Below are 24,883 nucleotides of genomic sequence, written 5' to 3' on the forward strand. Positions count from 1 at the left end.
TCCCTGTGTTCCTACCACGCATGTGGCTTTCATTGCTGCTGGTGAGTGCTATGAGCTTGGCAACAGGGGGCTGAATGTGGGACACAAAGATGCACTGTTGTCTGTACTGAGCTCCGTGAGCAAAAAAAAAAAATTTCAGGAGCAGACCCTGTTCAGTCCTTGCAGACTCGCTGTTAGTGTGCAGAGATACAGGCCCTGTAGGGCTAAGTAAGTGATTTGAAGGAGATGGTGAAAACCAGCAGGAGCCTGATTTGTCCATCTTGGAGGATTCAAATTGTGCAAAGTGTTGTTTTGTTGTGATGTAATGTGGCAAGGGGAATTAAAAACAGCAAAAGGCACTGATTGTATGGATGATGGAAGAGACTGTAGCCACAACAGGAGCACTAGTAAAGCATAGGATGCTGTTATAGGGTTGCTGACTCCTTATGCTATTTTTCTTTATGTTTTTCTCTCTGCAGAGGTTTTGAGGACAAGCAGACGTGTGTCAGTGTCCTGGTTTTCCACTTAAAATTCCCCCTCCACCTCTTGCTAATTCAAAGTTAATGTTTAATTCTGAGTGAATTTATGTTGGCATAAATTTAGAGGTACTGACTTTGATAAAAGTTAATCTTGTACTTTAATGAAGATCAGGGCTGCTGTCCTCAACTTGAGCAGCTCTAGATCAGATCTTCAGAGGAGGACACATGGACAAGAGCCAGATGTCATCTTTGAACACAGGGATGTACTTCAGAGAAATAGTCAGTGTTGCAAATCCCATCTCTATACTTTCAATCCAGGTCTTAAGGATATTTTTTATCTTGACCCCACCCCTCCTTTCAAGTTCAGGCTCTCTAGGAATATACAAACCAGTACTACAGGTGTATTGGCAATATGAAGGTGGGAGACCTATTTACAACCAGGTTATCTAGCTGTGCGAAAATGTTTAGACTCAAGTTCTTCTTTTGAAAGACTCTAGTTCAAGAAACTTTTATGTTGCAAAAAGGACATACTTAGTTGTAATTGTGCATGATTTCCACGCTACATGGATATCAAAAGCCAAATTCCATCAAGTCAGTCTAATTTAACAAAGGCAGATTCCATGGATATTCTAGTACATTTCCTCTTTCCTCCCTCTGTGCACACTGTTAACTACTGTCTTCTCATTGATTGCAATAAGCCTGGGGGAGGGAGCAGCAAAATAGTTCAGTGTGTAGAAGAATTCCTGTCAAAGCAAAGCACTTCAAAGGAGTGAACGTCCCTTTTATTTCTGAGCACTCAGTCATGGACTAACTTCTTTCATTTTCATGATGGACGTAATTATGGTTTAGGTCAACCGTATTTATTGTTTGATTCAGTTCGAATATGCCACCAGCAAATTGAGAGGTGCTACATAGTGGGTATAAATCAGAAGGACTCTATGCTAGAGAAATAATCCTTGTGCCTTCTCACCTCTTTCCCCTTACGCATGCATAAACAGACACATAGGCACAGAGGTGCATGTAGTGAATATGATTAATTTATTTCTGATACCACCTGCCTGCTCAACCTTTTTTAAGTCCTTATCTGCCTCTGTTATATTCTGCATTTATATTAGTGCTGATGTACAGGGTGGATCTACTGTAGAAATGAATCAAGCATGTGTAATAGATGAGTGCTATCATCTTCAGAGCCCCTCCTTCATTAGTTACAGCAGTTGGAAGATGCCCTGTGAATGAGGTGGGGGATTGGAAGAGAAGAGGAATGGTCTCATGGCTGAGGAAGCTGAATGTTGCTCTGGGGAACTGGATTCCCTCTTTGTCTCTGAAAGAGAGTTGCACCTGTGGCTCCATACCATTTGGCTATTCTGCTTCCAGGCTTTTAATAATTCCAGTAGGGGAGAGGTTTTTCCCTTAACCCCTGTAATTTCAATGGCTGCAGAAGGATAAGGCAAGAGTTTTTTTGCAGTTTCCTATGAACTGAAGCGAGTTCAGCCCTCGAGGTAATGCTGTTTGGAAGGTCAACCATGCACACAACAAAGCAAGGAAAGCACAGTTAAATGTGCTTGGCTGTAGAACTTGCTGAAGATTAAAGCTGTTGTGCAGACTGAACTGTGTTTTCCTCCTAAGGTAAAGATTCCTCTAGGACTTGACTCCCTCCAGCAGTCTCTGATAATCCACTTTGTGTGGGAAAACTTAAGACGGTTACTGGCACCTGAGTATTTGAAGCGCACTAAGCACAGTATATATTGCCCTCTGGGGAAGGTTTACGCTATTGGGAGGTATCTAGATAAACTGTCCCATCTTACTCTGCTAGCCAGAACTTATTTTTATGGCCACTTTTTTCAGACTCCTATTGGAGGAGGTGATGGTGTGTGCAGAAAAATTGGAGTTTCTTCCAATCTTTGTCTGACCGACATAGTGGAGTGGGAGACCTGGAAAGTGTCTTATTCCTGTTCGTGCCTCTGGCTCTCTGCAGCTTCAAATGGCTGCTGCTGGCGGGCTTCAGAAACACCATCAGTCTTCCAGTTTTATTTGTTTCCCAAAATGAATGGGCCAATACAAAGATTTTTCTCCCTTTTTCACAGGAGTCAGGGTAACCTCTAATAGTGATTATGAAGTACTCAGTAGGAGTAAGGCATGTGTAAAACATCAATATTGACAGCAAGATTACTATGGTTTGTCATGTCTTCTGACTTGCAGACCTCTTAAAACTTTGTCATGGAAGAGCAGATGCTGCTTTGAACTGGACCTTGCCATCATAAGCTTGTGTACAGCCACCCCCTTGGCTATGCCAGGTGGTCTTTCATGGATTCCTTAGCAGTGGTCCATCAATCTACAGACATGAATCAATCCATCAACTCTGAACATTCTAATATTGTGGAGACTGGTGCTCAGGATTGAATTTTGTGGCTGTCTCTTTGCCGGACAATGAGCTGAATGGCAGCCTTGCATCTTAAAACCTAGTTATCTGGGGAGAGCATGAATATGGTCAGTAACAGGAGAAACTTCAGTCCAGCCTGGTTTTTGTCTGAGCTTTGCAGTAACGCGTGATGGGATTGTGTCCTTTTTAGCCAGGTTTCAGCAGTAAAGAGTAACCTGGTCACAGCCAACTGAATTAGCTGGTAAACTTGATCCTGATGAGAGTCAAAGCATGTTCAGGGAGGTATGTATTTGTGAATAAGAAGGGAATAATGTAGTTATGTAGAACTGGATGGTTCAGGAAGAGATACCCCAGAGCACCCAGCAGCTTTTGAATCTGGATTTCTTGGCATGTAGCAGGCAACTTCTGCTCCTGGCCTCAGTGGAGTGTATAAATAACTAATTGCTCCTAACGAAGAGCACACAATGTATGGATTGCTGTTCTAGCAAAGCAAGTGGGATGCTCTACTATTTACACAGAGAAAAGGGCATAGTTTACTTTCATTGAGTTAGAACGGCAACTTTTTCCCAGTGATAGGCAGCGACCTTGTCATTTTATTGAAATTCCTCTCTAGGATTGCAGGGAAATTGATAGCTCCAGTGAAAAATGTTATGAGGAAACTTGGGGAAATCTATCTAGCTATCAAAACACTCCTACTGTTTTCTGTGCCCTAAATGTTGATCTCTGCTAAGTATAACACACAGTGTGTTATCCTTATGGAAACAAAAAGATAATTCAGTGCAGTTGTTTACACAGCACAAAGCTTTAGGTCAAATCAAAAGCATCAGAAATGCCAGCCTTATTGAGACACTTTTGCAATATTTATTGGGAGTGGGGAGGGTCGATTCATGCCCAAACACATGCAACAGGTGCTGATGAAACAATGCTGCTTATGAAGTCTTGTTGTTTGTTTGTTTGTTTGTTTTAGGTTTTTTCCCTCCCAGAAAGACTTTGCTTTCTTCTGTCTTGGCCAGTTAAGTCTTGGTGATTTGAGCTTTTGTGTTATACTGTGGCATGTGCTTTCATCGGAACTACTAAAACCACACTAAATCTCCATTTCACTTAGCTCTACAACAGCATAAGTGGCTTTGCTCAGTCTAACTTGTAGGACTGTCTCCACTGAAAGCGCAGCATTTCATGGTGGTAGGAGCATGGTGTGTGCTATGGCCACGGATATCAGGAGCTGTAGCCACATCCTTCACTCCAGTGAACATATCAGCCTGAAGGTCCTGTGTGTGGTAGGTGCTGCCTGCTGTAGGTCTGCCCCTAACAGGGCGTGGCAGCAAGTCAGTTTTGTGTGTGGAGCTGAACTGTTGTCCCACTGAAAGAAGTGATTAGGCAAGAATGTAGCTGCTTTCACTTTCAAGTTGCACGCTGCTGATTAATCAGGCTGCTTGCTGAGTCCTGATCGGTTCAGCCCAGTGGTTTCTGACATTGTTCGGTTTGTGATGACTTGTCCAGTGAAATGAAGCCTAGTAACAACCAGTTGGCTCTTCTCCTGCAAACCCCCTAGAAGGTCCTCCAGGATCCCCCAGGAGTCTGAGAAGCTTGGGTAAAAGCCAACAGTTTGGGCTGGGAAAGATGCAAGCGTTGCTTTTGGAGATGGCTCTAAGTTTGTTGTGGTGTGAATCTTTCTAGGCATTTGCAGTGGGCGAATGAGTGGAAGGATGCCTTTGAGTGGTGGGCTTAGAAAACAGTACTGTGCAATTGCTGTCTGTCATTATCTTCCCATCTGTGAAATGATTGCTCTAAGCTAATTCACTTATGCCAGCCAGGAATTAAGCTTTGATGTATGAGTATGTGGCTGTTCCGGAACTCAGAGCATTTTATCTCAAGTATTTGTTACCTTCTACACGCTTTGCAGTCCCTTTTCTCTCTTGCTGTAGGAGACATCCAGAATCTCCAGGGGTTTAACTGTGCATCCAGATAAGGCTTCTGATGAGCAGTGCAGCAGGTTCAGAAAGCTGGTGGGGTGCAGGGTATGGTTTCCTCCCTGGCATTGCCTACAGAAGCCAAATGCGGCTCAAGTTCCCTGTGCAAGTCCAGCTGTTCTTTAAGGTCCTCTCAGCCTGCTCCGTGCATGCCCTGGAAAGTCAGGTTTTCTTGCCTCCTCCAGTGTCCAGGTGCCTGAAGCCATGGATCACTGCTCTTGCTGAGTCAGCAGAAAGCCGGCAACTCCCTCCCAGCATCTGGTGAGGGAAGGGTCTGTTTAAGCTCAGAATAGTAATTTTCAGAGTATCTCCAAATGGAAGTAAACTATTGAGTTTGTTGCTGTAGTTAGCCTGAAATGTCCACAGTAACATCCTGAACCTACACAGTGAATACAATTAGATATCTGCTGGCATCAACTTGTATTCCCTCTGGAATGACATGATGTCAGCTATGATCAAGACATGAGATCTTGGTCTGAAGCCCTGGACTGAAACTGTCTAAATCAGTAGCTTGCAGACCATGGTCTGCAGATCTTCAGTTGTCGATGAAAGTCTTCCAAGAATTAAATAGGGTGGGAGAGGAAGGCATCTCTTTGGAAACGGCTGGGGAAATGGACCAAGTGAGACTTGTATCTCCAAGCAAAGCAGTCGAAGACCAATTCCACAAGATGCTGTGGGGCATTGTGCTAAATAAGCTGGTGATGAGCATGCATGAGATCAGATGGACCCAGTCCTAAAGGAGCTGCTGTTTGGATTGTTTTGTTTGCTTGGTTGGAATATTTTTTTTTTTTGAATAAGCAGCAATATATTCTCTGCCATCCTGGATGCATGCCAGTAAAAGTCCTAAACCTTTCTTGCTAGCATCTGTATATAATATAAAGGGTCATTTACAATCTCTGTAAGACATGATCAGGCCTTTCATCACTTTGTCTGCAGCCTGCTTGCATTCTGGAGGCCGTTCTTGCTGACTTCTGGCTTGCAAAGAGAAATCTTGGGGTGGTTTTGTCGGTCTGTCATAGTCACTGTGCTATTATATCTACAGTGAGTCTTAAGCTATATATCCTAATGCACCTTACAATCCGCTATGTTCGTGTCTTTCTGTCTCGCCTGCTTCTATGCCATAGTAAAAAACCAAACACTGAAAAGTTGCATTTGTAGGGAAATTAGGCTATTTATGGGAAGCCAAGAGTGTGATGTTTTGCAAATGGGAATGTACCTTTCACTCCTGGATGGGTACCTTTGCTACCAAACTCTTGCTTCTGCTGGTAAAGAGAGAAGTTAGAGAGATCTGTGTTCATGTCAGATTATCAGAGTATCTTTAGGCTTTGACACCTCCCTTCGCGCCCCCCCCCCCCCCCCCCCGTTGTGGTTCTGCTTTAGAGGAGACTGAGTGCTGAAGTGACAAGTGTTGTGGTACTTTGTCACTACACTCTGGGTGCTTCTGCTGAGGAAGGTTGTCCCTAACTTTGAGCAAAGCATCAGTTATTTTGCCATGGGCTAGCAGTCTCGTTCAGCCTGGCAAACCCACGCAATAGCTTCAGGCGAGGAAAGCAGTGAATGGAGAGCCTCGGGGAAGCTTCTTGCTTCCTGTAATGATTGCTGCCTTTCATAACAGGTCCCTGAGCAGGTCATGTGAAGAAATGAACCTGGGAAAGTGTTGGGTTTCTCCCACCACCGACATGCAGGCTACTGTCCCATGCACTGTAGCATGGGAGCAGCCTTTACCTCCAACTGCTGCCTAAGGGTCTGTCACTAGATTGTAACAAGGTCTGTCCAGCACATATTGCTTCTAAGAAGGCTTTTCCAAGGCAGAAATCACAACTTGACTGTCAAATTCCTCAGACGTGTGAGGGGATATGTGTACCTGAACAGCTTATTCCAAGGACCAGGTAGAGCAAAGGTGTGAGACACCAACCTGGACAACAGCAGTTTTGGACTCAGTTTGGAAAGAAAAGCAGTGTCCATCCCAGCAGCATCCACTGAACAATAGCCCTGGCAAAACCAGCTTTGTAGGTAGCTTAAAATAATCAACCTGTCTGGCAGTTTTTGACATAGGCAGCCTGCACAGTGCCACTTGTTTAGCTCCAGATCCACAGCTGTAGTGCTAGACTCCCAAACTGGTTGAAGGAGGAAGATGATGTTAAATCTCAGTCTGTGCAAGAGAAAGCTAAAGCGAATAATGGTTAGAGTTGCAATTTGGAGCTGCCATTATGCATTAAGCAGAACAGATATGCTGCCAGATTCCCTCTGGCAATCACAGTCTGCCTCCAGCACCTGCCTTTCTCTTCTGCATTGTGCTGGCATGTGTAGTGGTGTTTGTCTTTGTTCACCTTCCCACCTCATTTGCCTTCACGACTATTAAACTTTCTAGTTTCAGCATTAGACATAGAGGGTTTTGCTAAGAGTGCAGTTGAATTTGTTTTATCTGACACAAGTGCTTTGTTTGTACTCAAGAAGGTGAGGCAGGTTGTCTCAGAAGCCCACAAAACAAGTCTTAGAGTGAAATAATCAGTGTAGGATAATCCAGCTCCACACCACGGAAACAGTATTTCTTCCCAGATGACTCTGTGATGGGAGAAGGCCAGAGGGACGCATAGAAAGCTATGTAAAAGTTAAAGCATAACATCTGTAAACAACTATTTGATTTGTTTGGATTTCATTGAGAAGCCAGTAAAATGGCCTTAACATGAGGGGAGGCACTGGAATCCTTGATAATTATGCTCTGTTCTAAAATGTTCAGTAACTTTATTCTGAATTTGTTAGTATTCATGCCTCTTCATGCTCTGTTACATGTTGCTAGTGTGCATACCACTGCTTCCTTCCTCTCCTGTGGTTGGACCAATTCCTTTCCTCATTACATGTTAATGAGCAGTTTTGTTTTTCACAATTTTAGGACATTTGCTTCTGCCATTATCCTGTCAGATTCTGTATATGTGCAGTTTCTTTTGTCTGACATGAAATGCTTTTGCCCAAGACTTGAGCAGAAGTGTTGTATTGTCCTTCTGACAGCTGTAAGTGCGGTGCTAAAAACACGCTCAAGGTAAATTATCCAGAGCTGTGTTTTCCCCAGCCCTACTTGTACTCACGCTTTCTCCTGGCTGCTTTCCCTTCCATGCTAAAATGGTTGTTCCCATGGCATGAGGAGATCTTACCCAGCAATACTGGTCTGAACAAACCCAATGACTAAGGCTTCGAGAGACAAAATGGATGATTGCATTGTGCGTACATGTGAAGCTAAAAAGAAACGTTTACTGAATGATCAAACTTCCAGTCTTCAGCTCCTGTCTTTTGTTTCTTCTGGTTTTCCTCCCTGAACTCTGTACAGAAGTTGTGTTGAGCCTGTTAAAGGATCTGCTGACATCACAAGATCTGGAGCTTCATTAATCCTATCTTTCCCCCCCTCTGTGTTGCCCTTTTGGTTCTATGATGTAGGTGTTAGTAGAGACATTTGGGGGTCTGATCTCTATATATACACCACAGATTCTCAACAAATCTGAGGGAAGTGGTCCTCGCCAGCCTGGAGTCACCCAAGATGTGACTGTAGCCCGCGCTTCCCGATGAGAAATCGCAAGTGGGTTTGCAGTGAGCAGGAGTGGTGTCTGCAGGAAAAGCTGCACGGCTCTGCCTTGAGGCTGCTGACGGGCTCAATGGCATTGGGCAAAAAGCCACCCTCTCTCAGGGTGTCCCAGCTCGCCCGTCTGGCTCTAGCCGAAGGTTCAGTGGGCAGCCTGCTGGCCCTGGCTTGCCCGTTGTGGTCTGCAGCACTCGGCTCAGCCGCTGGCATGTGTACCTCCTATTCATGGGAAGGAGAGTTATTCAGAGAGCAGGGAGCCTCCTGCGGAGATAGGAGGGGAATCCAAAAAGGAAACAAAATGCAACAAATGCTGGAAATGGCAAAAACTGGAAAAACTAAACTGCCATGGGGAAGGTGGGTTAGGGGAGGAGGAGGGGATGTACAAGTTCCTGTTTCCACTGTGCAAGCAGTTTGATTTTTGGTATGCAAGGTTGGGGAGCCACTTGATACTTGGAGAAGAGGAGATCAACTGTACTCGGGGCTCTTGCTTTAAGATGGGTGAGGAGCCAGGACTCTTCTGTGTGTGCAGGGAATGCTTACACAAGCACTTTGTGTGTTTTGGAACACAAGCTGCTGTCTCTGCTTCCTGTTAGTGACCCCAGTTCTGATCCCCAATCAGTAGGAAAGTGGGTCTCAAACCTGTTAACTGTGCTGAGGTACAAAAGCAAAAATGTGGACCAGTATTTGGCAAATATGAGCGATGCTTACAAGGGGAAAATGAAAGTATCCTTTTTTTTTTTTCCCCTGTCAAGCATGACACTGGAACCTAAAAATGTATGTTCAGAAAAGATGAAAAAGGGTCTAGAGGCCCTGATTCCCAAGGCTGCCACTGCAGTTCCTGCCTTCTCATACACCTTACAGTGAAGGGGTCTCTCTCACGCTTGTTTTCTTATGAGACAGCATACAACACTAGTCCCTCCCTCCCTTACATTTTCTCTTGCCCATTTTTAGACCGTAATCTCAACAGGACAGCAATACAACTTGTTTATCACCCAGCTGACAATGAGCTCCACCACACCAAAAAGCTGCATTTTCCAACTCGGGTGTTGTGCAGAATGGTAGGAGGCTGGGGAATGATACCATAATGAGCAGGATGAAATTAAGACCAGTACAATGGGAACTGACTATCAGGAGATTTGGAACACTTTTTTTTTTTTTTTCTAAAATCCTATTGTTTGTGATACTAACAGAACTAAATCGTGCTATAAAACTCTGGCCTCTGAGGACCAAGCAAGAGGCATTACTGGATCTCTTGTGGCTCAGGTTGGCAGAGGCAGGGAATCTTTTTGCAGCTATTGGGAGGAGAGGGTGGGGTGAGAAATGAAGACTGCAAGTTAGGCTGGCTATGGCTGGCAGAAGAAACAACCCCACCCCCAGATACTTGGTGTGTTTTTATTGCAATCTGATATATGTTGGTTCAGCTTGCTGTCTTACTGGGGCTAACAGTGTTCTTTCTCTCTGCAGGCATTGGTGTCACTATACAGTTACACGGACAGTTTCCTGCCAAGTGCAGAATGGGTCCGAAACGGTGATCCAGCGAGTTTATCAGAGCTGCCGGTGGCCAGGACCTTGCGCTAACTTAGTGAGGTAAAAATCTTCATGTCTTGTGTTGCCCAAATTTTCCTGCACTTCTCAGTTTAGTTAGCTTTTAAGTACTGCATAGAGGGTTGAGGTTAATGGGTCAGATGAGGTATCTTGCTTTGTGGTGGTGTAACTAAAGAATACCACTGGTGTTAACTGCAGAGTAACTACACATGAAGGTAAGTGTAGTATTAAGGACAAACGATGCAAAGCAGTTTACCTTAGATTGTAGTGTCAGTTTGTACTTCTCCACACAGGAGGCTGCTGCTAGTCAGGCGTGAAGCTAAATAAATGTGAAGTCCAACAAAGTGCAGTGTGACTGAGCAGGGTTAGCAGGGATGCTGGACCAATGGCACTAAGTGGCTTGTTGGTATCGAGTCCTCATACTTGAGTCTTTAAGGGTAATATTGATCACACACGCTGCAAAGCTTTGGTCAAATTCCTTGCAGCTGATGATGCACAAAAGTAATGTGCCCTGTACCTTTCAGAGTAGAATTTCCTTACGGCACCTCTTACTCCTGCATCTCAATATCCTTTAGAGATATGTGTGAAAGCATCATGTCCCCTCTCCCCAGATGAGAAACAAAACTTAGAGACAGTGACTTGTCACAAAGGTGCCCTGCGCCTGCTTTGCCTTTTGATCATTTACAGTCGTGGGACTCACCTATGTTTAAGAAAAAAAAAACCACGTGTGAAATAGCTGTCCCCAGCTACCACCTTTCAGTACGCAAAGCGTCTTTGTATTGTTGAGCTTTGCCTTCTCTGAAAGACATTGTCAGAGCAGAGTAGTGTTATCCACCCATCTGGGAATTGGTGCAAGAAAGCCATTGTGCTCTAAATTTGCACCTAGCTTCTATAACAATTTCCCATGTAGACAAGCCCATAATTTAGCACACAAAGCTTAGTCATTTTATTGTTGTTAGCGATTCACCCACATGGTGCTGACTGAGGTTCTCTTGTAGTTGATAACCTCACCAGAATGTGGTTGAACTACCCACTTAAACATCCAGAGATCTACCTTCCCAATCTGTTCTTGCAACTCTTCATCTGGAATTCACATTTTCCATGTGGCAGTTACCACAGTTGGTTCTCTAGTTTCTACTTGGCCAGTGGTCAGTCTAAGTTTTTTCACTTGTAATATATCTGCTTTGGTGTCTCTTTGGTCTTGTTTTAATGCGAGGCTGTGGTTGAAACACTTAATATTTTACCCTGTCATGGCCAAACTTCTGGTGAAACTTTTTAATTTCCCAGACTTTTTATGCACATAATTGTCATTAGAAACTTGTGAGTTTTCACCTTGTCTCCTAAACTTGCCAAAAATCTTGCTTATTTTTCCTTGTTAACGTAACTGTAGTTTCATAAGTACCAAACAATTGATCATGTTACAAGTAAAAATCCTTTTTGTGGGCTCCTGCAGTTACTCATGTACATTGATTCTTACATTGTTAACCCAGAGACTTTAGGAGTAGTATTTACTGTTGTGACGTTGTTATTCATGGAACATTTTCAGTTTCGAATGTGGTTTGGTTCATTTGCCTGACGAGTCCAATTGTTTGCAGACAATGCAGAATGGCAGCAGACTTCTCAATTTTTCTTTCTATGTGAAAATATCACGGAAAGAAGTTGAGGTTATTGGTACTTAAGATCTCAGCTGGTGAAAGCTCAACTGACAGGACCTGCATTTCTGGAAGACGATCACCATGAAGAAACTTACCAGAAGAGATGGGAGGATGTCAGTGCTCTGTTCTGCATGAAAGTGGGAGGAAATAAAAATGAAGCAAATGGCACCCTTCCAAGGAAATAGTATAATGTCTGTCCCCAAATCATGTATTGTATGACGTTCTTGCATGAAGTAGAGAGAGACTCTGGACGTCTCTTTCCTAAGGATCTCCAAAAAGCTGCTGAAAAATGCTGGAGCCCACCCAGTTATCAACAAAGCTAAAGCAGGAGTGGCATGTGTGGGTTTCTGATGGTTTCCTATACTGTCACTGTATGAAAGGGAAAGCGCCAGGAGCAAGCATAGCAATGAAGTCAAGGCCACCGAGGCCCTGAGAGTTGAGTGCGGTGTTGGATAACTTATCCCTGTCCCAGACATCTTCTGTAAGTGGTTGCTTGTTTTCAGCAGTGCATCTGACTTGTGCTAACAGAATGAAAAACAGCCACTGAAAATTATGGATCTTGTGATGTGTAACCACTGTGTGCAACATTTGGTACCCTGTATCATGTTGTATGGTTGAGGTCTTATTTTCTGGGCCTACATGGCAGCCTATCAATTGTACATTGCCAGCACCTAGGGCTGTGTGAATAACTGGCTTTCTCTTGTCTCTGAGTCAAGCTGAGGTTTTAATTTTTTTTTTTTAAATGGCACTTTTTTTCTCCCTGTTTCACCAAAATTAATACTGTCTCTTTAGGAAACACCAATCTCTCTCCTAATTCGGGTGATTCCATCTCCTGTTTTGAGATGAAAACTCCCAAGGATAGCAATGAGAAAGACAGTCCCCGAAGTCACAAGGCAGTGGAGTCCCGCTTCTATTCAGCACCTCACTTGCTAGTTGTACTGTATAACCTGCAAGTTATGCTTGTTTCCCTTATTTTTCTGTGAATAAATTGGCTTTGAAGGGCCTTGTAGTCTTATACTAGCCACCATGCTGCACAGCTTCCTTCGACAGGTCTCTGAAGATTTCTACAGAAGATGAACAGAGCAGAAAAGTCAACTCAGGTGCCCTACTTCCCTCCCCCCCCCCGCACTTTCTGCTAATTAGTGGTTTGAGAGTGATTCTATACCTACTTTTTCAAAACAAAACGAAAAAACCCAAAAGCTATCTTAGCATGTCTGGAAGCTTTGGGTGATACTGCTGTTTGCCTGGGAGCTGTCCTGGTTTTCTTGGGAATCTGTTTTTTGTTGTGATGAGCACACTGTGATGCAGAGCAAAGACAACCACTCTGTGGTGAGGGAAAATGTTACCTCTTGTGTTTCAAACTAGCTTCTCCCAAAAAGAGAATGATGGATGCGGCATGGCAGAACTTGAGCACACGGGATTGGTACTTTGCTACCGTGGCTCACTCTCACAGCAAAGGACACCTCTACCCCTGTTTGATCTAATCCTGCTACTGCAAGATTGAAGTCCAGAAATGCTACAAGCCCTGATACCTTGCGAGGTCAAGGGATTCATCTCTTGGGGGACATCCTAAGTAAGGATGTCTTCATAGATACCTTCAACAGGGAAACGCAGTGTGACTGATGTCAAATGTTATAGCGTCCTGTCCCAATACTTCGCAGAACACAGGAGAGGGGTTATGATAGTTTCATGGAAGTGGAAGCAAAGAATCTCTTGTGTCACAAAATGCCTTCTCTAGGTCCGTCAGTCCTTGTGTGTGTTCCTGTAAGATGAAGGAGCTTCTCTGTTTTGTCTATGGTCCTTAATGATTGCCTGCTTGACTGTATCTGCTCTACATGACAGGTCCAGCAAGAATGCTTCATGGGGCTAATGCTTCATTCCCATCAAACAACGCTGTTTCTGTTTCCTGCTTACCTGCTCTGTACCAGCACCTCTGTCTTTTCAGGTTTTCTGGAAGTCTAGCTTCTGGGGACATCAGCCTTACCAGGTCTGGTAGTGGCTAGAAATGTTCATGCTCTCTATCTCCCCAGGGTTGTTCAGGTAATATAGACTTATCTGCTTTCCTTTTGCTAAAAAGACAAACTGAAAGACCTTCTGGCCTTCTCCTGTTCTGCTCTAGTGAAATTTCTGATGCCAAAACTTGAAAGGAGGGCACAGCCAGATTCACGTGGTGTTATGCTTGACTGTATGCAGTGCAAAATGTTAATAGGCCATTGGTGTTACCTTGACTTTATAGTATTTCTCTCAGTGGCAACTTAAACTTTTTTCTTTCCCTTGTTTGCAGGAAGCCAACCATATCTGGGAGAGCTTTCATTCTGCCAGCACCCGTTACTGGGCTGCTCACTAGCAAACGGGATGCCAGCCAAAAAAAAGGCATCTCTCAGCCTTGTGGAGACAGCTGAGAGGGGCTCTCTGTTAGAGAGACTCTGCTTACCAGCAGACAGCAGTGTGGCCAGACAAGGATTTAATCCATTTCCTGTCTCCCATTCATTTGTGTTATGTTTCTTTGCCTTATTGCACAAACTGCAGCTCAGGGTCAAGCCTTTGACAGAGGAGTATCTGTGAGATCCCCAGCCAAGCAGCTTCAGTTTTGTCATGTCCTTGCTGTCTGTTCACTTGCTTTTGGGAAGCTGGCAGCTGCACTCCTTTTGCAGGAGTGTCGTCATCTTGGCTGGGATGGGATGAGCTGCTCTCTTCTTGCCCTCCACTCCAGCCTCTGTTTAGCTTGGGTGCCGAGTTGCTTTGGAGCAGTCTTGGCTGGAGACTTTCCCTCAGCAGATCTATTCGTGAACTCTCTCCGTTTGTGTAGGGAAGACTTCAGCTTCTGCGCGCCATAGGATGTGCCTTTGCTTTGTCACACTATGAAGTGAACGGGCAACTTTCCAGGAGCCTGACTGAAGCTCCTAGTGTACTTATAACAATTGCATGCCATTTATCTGGCTGAAGGAAGGGATAAAGTCTCTAGTCTGGTGTTTCAATGGCAACCTAATCTCGTCTCTGCTGCCTGGATGATTGCGCCCAGCTCCCAGTAAACTCGAGCATCGGAACTGTAGCGCTTCTGAGCAATCATTTTGCTGCAGCAGCTGCAGGCTAATTCTGTCGAGTTTAGGATGCTAAGCTCCTTGAGGCTTACAGAGGAGGGTGGTCTCATAGGCCAGGTCCTTGCCTGCATTCGGTTGCTGGAGCTGTTGTGACTTCCTGTGCCTTTGGTCAAGCGATGCCACCTCAGCTATAAGGTGAGAACAGTACTGTTCTTGTCTGACTGTGTCTTATGACTTGGACAATAGGGCAACTTCTTGCTGTATACTAATTGGCCAAAATCAGCCTAATTTTGGTTAGGGTATTTGTGTATGAATGTGGTCAGTAAATCAGTATCTCAGGAGGTAAATCAACGTGGTGAACAGCTTGGCAGATCATGCACTGTTACAGTCTTCAGAACATAAACATTTTCTGCTGCAAACTGTTGTTGCTGTGAAAAGCCCTACCTCATTTCTGGAAGCATGCTGCTTTGGACAGTGGCAGGATATTCTGACTCCTCTGCTACCTGTTTCATCCTACAGAAACGAATGTTCTCAGCAAGGTTGGCTGAGGTTTTTTCATCCTGCTGTTTTTTGCTGTACTTGGTGGTCACAGAACTGTTTCACTCTAGCCTTTAAGCATCCTGTCTATGTTGCACTTTCTGGCTTCAGAGAATCTGGAGGCTCCCCTGGAAACCTATAGCTGGCTTACACAGGAAGGGCTTACTTGGCTTCTGTGCTTTAGCAAGAGGCATTGAAATCCCAAACTTGAAGTTACTCATCTGTCAGATTCAAATGCCACTCAAAGGTGAGAGATGGAAGGAAAGAGCATTCTTGCAACGCAGCAAATCTGGGCTGTAATGCAGTTTCCAACTGCTAATCATTGCATCTTTTTTTCCTTTCAGTATTCTAGCTGGTTTGGCGTATCACAAATGCTTTGTCCTTTTGATGCCATTTTTAACATAAGCAGGCTATGCATCTTGCATGGATCGTTCTTGCTGTTTGGTGTCTTTGAACATTGGGTTTTCTTTTTTTGTTGTTTTCATTTAAACTGAGCACATTTTGGTTCCCAGAGGGATTTTACAAGCTAGTTTGCAGAATAACAAAGAAGGAATTCTGCGGGCTCATGCATTTCGGTCTTCTGTGCTTTTGAAGACACTATTGCTACAGGGTCAGTAAGAGAAGTTGTGGATCTGTCACCCAGGAGATTGGCTCATAACTGAAGTTTCTCCTCTGTTTCAGAAGTAGTAATGCCACAGGGAAATCCTCTTCTCTCTCTTTCTTTCCAGTCAATTGAATAATAAATCCCAGAGCTTATTCCAGTGCATTAGGATTGCTATTTGAAGTCCTGTTACACACAAACTCTTTTATGTGTTTAATTCCCTTACTTCTCTCCAAGATCTAGAGTCATATGCTGGAAAAAGATGGCTGCTCTCCCATGCACATACGGGATATAAATGGAGGATGAACAGTGCCCCTGCAAACAGGATAGACAGAGGCTCTGGGTGTGTAAGCAATTAGAGCTGTAGCACAAAGGCGTGTTCTCAGGTTTGGGAACAATGCGGATCACTGTGCTTTTGGAAGGGGACCTGTGTGCTGCTGGCTGGGCGCAGGTGGAGGGCCATTTGCTTTGTAGATTGTGCACAGGCACAGGTGTCCTTGGGCTGCTAATTGAAGGCCTTTTGATCTTGCCCAGACAGCATGTCTGGGCACCCTTCCTCCTTGCTAGTAGGGAAGCACAGTGCTGCTCTGCAGCAACACTGAGATCTAGTTATTAATAAAGACAGCAGCTGATGATTACTCTGGTGGCATAGAAACATCTGTTTGTGTCCTTTGTCTTTTTTTCTTGGGACTGAGAGACTGTAACATACTGCTCTGTACAGCTTGGGATGGGAGGTGTAGAAGTTTGTTTTCTGGGTTTTAGGCTCTTGATAAGTTGTGCAAGCCAGGCATGCTCAGAGTTTAACAGTCCTCTTCCTCCCCGTTTGGCAAAGGCAGGGCGTGTACAATGGCCTCCAAAACTGCAGCTGCAGGTTTTGTTTTTTATCCAGTGTCTGCAGGAGTATATTTGAAACTCCTCTGGTTATGTTCTTCCCTGGGGAACTGCTGCCTTTGTGCTAGGGAAGCTGGAAGAGCTGGAACTGCAGGGGAAAAAAGAGCATAGGTCTGAAGCATAGAGTGATGGTCTCTGCCATGCTTGTGAGTGCAAACACGATGCCAACGATACTCCTTGTCCTTGCATCAGCTGTGACACTGGTTTGAGGTGACATTATCTTGTCTGTATTCCATAGAGAAGCTACCTGGTGTAATCAGTGTCCGGTGGGCTTTAACAGGATAGTTGTGATGCTCTGTCTGGAGTGGGGATGGTGGTTTTGGAAACCAGATATGTTCTTGATAGCTTCTCTGGGAAATGGACTCTGTGGGTACACTCATAGGATATTCTTTTCCGTGTCAATACTTGCCCAGCTCTTTTCAACCTCCTTTTTTTTCCAGGGCAGCCAAGGACTTCAAGATTCGTTTGCTTAACCTAATGTATTTGAAATCTGATTTCAGAACACCTTGACTTTCTACAGGGAATTTTAGATTCTTCGCACATATGTAAATCATATAAAGTGTGTAAATCAGGCCATGGGTACCAAAAATATAGAGGAACTACCACGAGCTTTGTTCTGATCTTCTTTTAAAGCAGAGGTAGCACTTCTTACAACTTTTGAACAGGGACAATAATCCATCTATTTATAACTTTACACACCAGTTATATGTATAGGATTGGACCCACTGGGTTGATATGTGACTTCATTGCCATGAGAGCAGTAGGTAAAAGAAAGCTTGGATTCCTTGGATTCCAGATTATTTGCCAGTCAAAGCAGCAAGTTCATTCCTCTTGTTATCCTGAAACCCACCAGTAACTGATGTTGAAACTTTCAACCTGGAACTTGAATAAAAATGAATAGAAGCCTCTGAAGGTCACCAAGGTCTCCTCGGGCACAAACTGCTATGGCTGAATGAATTGCACTAACAAAACCTTCTCTTGTGATGTGGAAATGAGTTTCACGCCTTCCCTCTCATGTGGATTTCGTGTACAAACAGCTTTGTTTGTAAGTGTCAAAGGGCAGGGGAAATCCATAAAGAGGGGGAAGGTATTTCCTGTGTGTGACAGGCAGTCCTGCTTGAGTCACTGCAGAGATCACTTCTTTCTCTTCGACCTGATTTTTGAGGCTCTGATCCAAGAATATGACACTCTTTCCCTTTCTTGTCGTGTCTGGCTGTTGCTTTCAATGACACTTCCTTGAGAGCAAGGAGAGCATATCCTTGCGTGCTGAGGCATGGGACTTGTTAGCTGACATCCCTCAATGTGCCCTGACCTCCCCAGTATTTCTAACTTCATACCCCCAAATCAGTTAATCGGTCATCTCGTGCTCCCTCCCCAAATTACCACTTTCTGGGCAGTCACTTAGAGACACACAAGCAGGAGACTGTTTCCCAAATGATAATTGCATGCAGATGAGCTCCTGCAGCTTGTCTGACACTGATCAGGCAGTCTCCAAGGAAGTGGGGTCTTTGATCTGACGTAGTAACAGCAGTGACCAGTAACTGAATTTTCTGTGTTCTTCCCTCAACGTTGCCTCACTCCCTGGGTTCTTGCTGTAAGCCTCAGCCAATGTATTGCTAAATGACGCCTGTCTCTTGCAGGAGAGTGGCAGGTCCTGGTAGTTTGCTTCTCTGAAGTGCTTGGAAGCCTTCTGCTGAAGAGGACTGTGTACGCTGAGCACATCCTTTGGCTGTCTGGGAAGCAGAGAGGTGCAGGTTATGGCTCATCCTAACTTCTCTTACCGTGGTTTTGCAGATTTCTATGCCAGTGTTTGGGTGACATCTGAGCAAAAGGCTTTCTTATTCTGCTCCCAATCCCTTTTTCTGCCTGTTGTGTTTTCCACACATTTTCATTCTGAGGCTTCTGATCTTTAACAGGTATCTTCTTTGCCTCTTCCTTTTCCACTTTTTTTCCTCTTCTTCAGTTGCAGCACTCCAGGTATCAGACAGTAGTGATACTTTGCTAAGGGAGTTTTCTTTGTTCCCCTTCTGGAATAGCAGTCAGGAATCTGCGTGATGTGACACAATGGTATATGTAACAACAGACCTTGGTGCTATGTCATGTGATTGAGGAAAAATGATGCTATGAAGAACAGAACAACTTTAGAGCAAATCAGAGCTAGCAAGCTGGGACCACTTTGCATGTGTGACTGCACGATGCTGAACAGAGCTGCAAACATCAGGACCCTTCCAGGAAATTCAGGGTGGGTGGCAGGCTGTGACAGCTGAGCCCCACGTTTGTCATGCCCTGAGAAGTCCTTGTTCATTTGAGGATTAAACTACAGCTACTTCCCTGACACAGAACTGCTGCCAAGATTCCAGTCTGACTCAAGCCACTCTCCACACTTCATAATGAAGTTTGAGAGAGCTTTAACATCTTGGTGTTGGCAGAAACATGGTTTTAAAATCACGGTGTGGTTGGAGACTAGCTGGCTCCGGACACTGGTAACAGGGCTGGAGACTTTTATCTCAAGGTCAAATCCAGCTGTGGTGTTAGTGACAAAGTCATGAACTTCTGACTGATGGTTTGGGGCTTACGTGTGGAAAGATGTCTCGAGTCCAATGCTAGGACTGGGAGTTGGGAGACTTGGGTTCAGTTCCTGAACTTCTCCAGAGCAGTTCCAAGAGATTCTCAGCAAGACACTTAAAAGTCTTCATGCCTTAGGTCTCTCAGTGAAAAAGCACAAGAAGGTCTACCTACATCAACGTGGTGCTAAGTCCACAAACTCACTTGTGACTGCAAACTCCTGAATACCATTGGATGCAGAAGTGCAGAAAATCTAGGTGGGATGAGCTGGCTCTGTCCAGCCTGTATTAGACAAGTGTCTGGATCACAGTTGTCAGTACTAGCAGTAACTGGTGTGCTTTCTGGCAGCTCGGAGGTTGAGGAAGTAATATTCTCAGGAGACAATGTTGCTCTCCCGTCACTGGGTGATGCTGTTCCAAGTGCAGGCATCCACGGGCTCAGAAGGAAGCTTGTGCGGGCCCTCCTCTCCAGTGGCTGTAGAAGTTGGTTTCTGTGTTTGGCAGCTGGTGTAAATAATTAGCAACAGCTTACTGAGAAATTAGTTTCCCGAAGACTCCATTAACCACGACTGAGCTGCTGCCTGCTTTCGAAGACACACGTGGGCAGCCTCTCCTGGTAAGCCTTTGTTACTGCTCTGCAGAGTAGCTGTACGATGTCACTGCAGTGCTGTCCTGGATGCACACCTGGACACCTGCTACTCCTTGGATGGGTTTTGGGTGAGATTCTTGCAATTTCTAGCTCCGTTTTAGCCTTGTGCCTGGCCTGGAAGGGCTGGGCAGCACTCCGTCTCCCGGCAGCTCTCAGCACTGCGGGAGGAGGCTCTTACCCCTGGGAAACCCGGGTGCTCCAGGCTTGTGTGTCTGCCTGACCTTGAGTGAGAAGCATAAAGCTGCAGCCTGCAACACTGTAATCCCAATGCTTCAGCCTCTCCCTATGTGTGCCAAATTCCTTTGGCTGTTAAATAAGGGTAGGAATTTTGAGGGGAGCTTGTAGAGTATGACTTCTGTGTTTGCTTTTAGCTTCATGAGTAACAGCAGTTACTTGTCTGGCTGTATGCTGGGAAAACTCTGATTTGCCAGCTTTGAAGGGCTGCTGTTTTAAAAGAAAAGCTGGCATTTATGCAACTGTTCATTTTGCGTTGATTTCAGCATCGCTGGTGCCTTGCACAGATCTGCTTGCTTCTAGTTTCCAACGGGGCATGGCAATACTTGTGCTTGACTTGGGACCCTGGGGGTGCTGCGTGCTGTACGCAGAGCTAACAAATGTGTCCTGCAGAACCTCAGCTGTAGTGAGGAAGAGTGTAACCCTGTATCGGATGGGGGAAACTGAGGCACAGTCAGCTAACTGGAAGAAGGCTTCATGCAGATCACTGGTGCAGTGTTTTGTCATGATAACATTTGTCATGCTGATGTGTCGATACACTCCAGAGCTGAGTGGTGGGGGTGGGAGAACAGAAGACACCTGGGAGATTTATGCAATTTCTGTGAGTGTAATGTTTTGGAAACTCCATTAGTATGGAGTGAGGAAAAGCTGATGCTAGCCTTTGTTCGATATCAGAGAAATCCGTGTTGGATGTAGAGTGAGGGAAACGAGTCATCATTTCTACTTGCGATGACTTGGTAGCGATGAGACCGCTGCAAAGCAGACTGGTGTTATCTGGAGAAGAGCCAGAAGAGTATGAGGGCTTAAGGAGAAATATAAGGGTTGTTGAATCAAGAGACACGCTGTGGTAAACCCTTACTCTGTTATTTTGTGTGTCTCCTTTTTCTGCAGCTGGGGGTGGCAGAGTGTCTCTGGGGATATATCCAGGCAGGAAGATGTGCTATGGATTAGTAGCAACACCACCATTAGGTAGGTAAGTGCATTCTACTGACTTCTTGTTTGTGTTAGTTACAGGACTCTCATCAGGCCCACGTACAAAATGTCCTACCGAACCGTGACCACGCTGGAGTGGAGGTGCTGTCCTGGCTTCACGGGGAGCAACTGTGAAGAAGGTAAGTTATCCAGCAATATGTCTGTCCTTACAGAGCAGCAAGTGGATACGTGGATGGACTGGCTAGGCTGAATTGCGTTTTGTTCCTTAATTTGCTCTATGCCTCTCAAACACAGGAACAAATAACCTATTCTCTTCACTCCCTATCATTATGTGAATGCTCACACACAAGCTCCGAAAGGTGGTCTTGGAAAATGATCATCCTGAATACCTGCAAAGAAGCCAGAACAAGGAGGGGGAAAGAAACAAAGAAATGGGTACTCGGGGATGATCTGTTTATAGACGTGCTCATGCTTGATGTCCCCATTGCACAGTCCTTCAGAAAATGCGCTCCCTCCATGTCATAGAATCATAGAATCGTAGGTTGGAAAAGACCTCTAAGATCATCAAGTCCAACTGTCACCCCAACACCATCATGCCTGCTAAACCATATCCCGAAGTGCCACATCTACATGTTTTTTGAACACCTCCAGGGATGGTGACTCCACCACTTTCCTGGGCAGCCTGTTTCAATGCCTGACTAAATGTCAATATCTTATCTTCTACACACCCCACTGTCATCACCATCAGTTGCTGCAGCTGATGAAAGTTGGTTCCTGGATGGCTGCTTGTAAGAGTTATGCCTGTAAGGCCTGAACACAAATAATATCTGTGTTCCCAGGGAGCTTTGTATTAAATTAGGTACCTTTGATTCCCCTTCCCACCTGTCCCCTGACTTATTGGTGCAACATTCAGGTTGCACAGTGCATGTGAAAACACAGTTTGGCGTTTGGCATCTGATCTTTCACACAGAGGAAAACACAGGGCTCTTTCCAGAGCTGGTAGAAAGGAAGGTTTTTTTCCTTTCTCATGATGGACACAAAGGGCATGTTTTGCATTTTCCTTCCTGATGTTTTCTGCTTTGACTGTTGCTTCTGGCACTTTGAAATGAGTCCTGTTTATCCATCAAGTTTCAGGTTTAGGCACTAGGGCATCTGCTGAATTTGCTGTGAGTGTTCATGGCTTACGAACAGGAGAGAAACTAAGCCTTGAATTTTCTGTTCATTTGCATCAGGTTGACACAGCCTGCCTCTGCTGGCTGGTGAGGGGTCAGTGGGGATGTCCAACATCTCTAAGACTCTGCTCTTTGTAGCTGCACCTTGTTTTCTTTGTGCTGCGATATCTTGGTGCTAATCACACAATTTGGCCAAATCTCGAGCCAGGAGGTTGTCTTGTTACAGTCACAAAGAATGATGATTGCAGACAGCAACTCACTTCAGACTGCTGAGGAAACAATAGCTTCCCAGAAGCTCAAGATAAGCCTCAAAAAGTGGTAAAGCTACCCTAAATTGCAGTCTGGAGGAGAGAGCTTTGCATTTTAGCATGCCGCTAAAAGAAGCGAACCTGGGAAAGAGAAGCTGCTGTGTGCAGCTTGGATTTGTACCTGTCACTGCAGGGCAGAGGGATGCTAAAGACTGTGGCAGAACTGTTATTTCCAAAGTAGCTGCAGCTCAGCTTGGCCAAGGATCGGACTGGAGACCCTAGAAGGCGGTGTGTACAGCCTGTAGGTTTAGACAGGTGTGAGTGATTACAGCTTGGTGGTGCTGCTGGTGCAAAGGAGAGAATCCAGCTCCATCCCGCAGTGCCAGATCTGTCTCAGCAGAGTTCAGTGGAAATAAAAAGCAAGTATAAGCTTGTTTGAGAAAGTCAGCAGTGATCTCACAGGAGCAGGTCTGTGGAACGAGGTGACAATTTTATGCAGTCAGTTTTCAGGGTGGAATTGTTCTTTTGGGCTTGGATATGGTCTGCAGAGTGTGAGCAGAAGCCAGTAGCAACCCCTCACTTTCATGTGTGAGATTCTTTTCACCTTTTTTTTCCCCTCTCTAAAACATCTGGTGCTACCGACAGTCCCATATCCTTGAAAGAAGGAGGAAAATAATAACAAAAAAAAGACCCCTTTCTAGTACAGCAGGGTTTTGCCACTTAACTTCTAACAGCAGTATTGACTGGTGTGCACAGCACCTCAAGCTGTCCAGGGGCATCCATTTTGAAACTGAAGTATTTACTTGCTCCTTATGTTAATCCTTAATGTTGGTGTCATTTGGAATTGTAATTAAGAGGCTGAAAAGATAGAGAGGTATATATATGTGTGTGTATATATATATATATATTTTTAGGGCTTTTTGGCAATGTAATATATAAAGCCTTTTGTATTCTTTCCTTTCTGCACTCTCTCCTACTAAAAATTTGGTTCGTCTGAGAGGATAGGATGCTTACATCTGTGTGAGTCCTTCCTGGAAACAGCAGACAAAAGAAAGCAGCAAACTAAACTGAAACAAAACAAAAACAGTGCAATTATGAAATCACAGTGAATTAGCAGGGCAGAACATAAAAATGCTTTATTTTTTTTTATTAGTTGGATTTCACCTCAATGTTTCATTTCACTTGTATGTGTACCAGGTGCTGTTGAAGTTGATGTGAGGTAGGTATGATTGAAAGCAGATTGAACCCGCACTATTTTTAGCTTGCTTCCTTGCTGTGGTGCAAATGGTCTAATTCTGACAGTCACTATTGTTCTCTACTGTCAGCAGAATGGCACCTACAATGGCTCTGAGCTTCCACTTCGAGATGTCTCCTTTTTCCACAGATTGAAGGCAAAAGTTTTCTTTCCCAATGGGCCCTGGAATAGTAATGCTGCCTTTTCATGAGTAGGACAGACTAAGGTGGGAGATAATGATGGATTAATCAAGCACATGGAGCAGTTCTGGGAGTTGTGTTTGCATGGGCACAGCTGCAGGGGTCCCTTCTTCAGAGTGATGGTGCTTTTTTGCATCTTGAGGCTTGAGAGATCCTAGCTATTGATTCCTTCTTTAGTCCCCAGTGAGCAGGGTTGATACTTGCTGTTCTGGACTGTTCTGGAACAGTGTCTTTGTGGGGGAGCCACTGTAGCCTATCTGGAGGATGGATTATTTTACTAGCTGTCCTTTTATGAGGCCTTTGTCCTTTTTTAATTTGTTTTAATTCTTTTAGCATTTTATGGGGGAAGATTGAATGATGGAAGGGCGAACCAAGGAAACCAAGTCAAAGAACTTGCAATCATTCAAAGGCTGTAGTGCAGCTATTTCCGACATACATACTTTATCATTATCTCCCAAATGTCAGGTCAACTTTTCTTTTGCAAAGGAAACAGTCTAGCGTGGATGTCTAGCCCCCAAGCATGACAGACTCCTGATGAGACTAGCTTGCTGTAACACACCTTCAATGAGAACTCCCCTTCCACAGTAACATACTGCACACTGATGGAGTAAGCTGTTAAATGCAACTTGAGTATTACAAAGTGTCTTGACCCTTAGCTAATAAGTTTAGCTTGAGAAAGTAACAACTTGACTGTCACCAGTTGGCAGGCACCTACATTAATGCTGAGGGCTGCATGTTGTTTAGATTTAAATTATCTTGGGAATTTAACTCTTGCATTGTAGCTGATAAGAGCAGGCTTGTCCGGAGGAAGCCTAGCTCTAAAAGTGGGTGGAGATTTTGTTGCTCAGTGGGCTATTAATTTATTGAGGTGGGGATGGCTGCTTCCAATCTGTTTGCTTTTTTAAGCTGACATTGCTTGGGGCTCTCCTCCCTTCCCTTTGTTGCTATCCCTTTGCCCAAAGGTATGTCAACATTTGAAAGGTCTCTAATTCTTTTA

The 24,883-nt window shown here is 44.6% G+C and overlaps 1 protein-coding gene across 4 annotated transcripts in view; it reads left to right on the forward strand.

The window, feature by feature from the left end:
* The window catches only part of COL26A1 (collagen type XXVI alpha 1 chain), a 182,391-nt gene that overhangs the window by 16,970 nt on the left and 140,538 nt on the right, over nt 1–24,883 (forward strand). For 3 of the 4 annotated variants that reach the window (XM_075439948.1, XM_075439951.1, XM_075439952.1), the window contains exons 2-3: nt 9,847–9,969; nt 21,108–21,211. In XM_075439948.1, coding sequence (XP_075296063.1) covers nt 9,847–9,969; nt 21,108–21,211 — 227 coding nt within the window. The remainder of the gene's footprint in view (nt 1–9,846; nt 9,970–21,107; nt 21,212–24,883) is intronic. The other variant, XM_075439950.1, reaches the window with a different exon arrangement.

Source organism: Opisthocomus hoazin, chromosome 20, assembly GCF_030867145.1.
Source record: "Opisthocomus hoazin isolate bOpiHoa1 chromosome 20, bOpiHoa1.hap1, whole genome shotgun sequence".
In the NCBI taxonomy this organism is placed as follows: Eukaryota; Metazoa; Chordata; class Aves; order Opisthocomiformes; family Opisthocomidae; genus Opisthocomus; species Opisthocomus hoazin.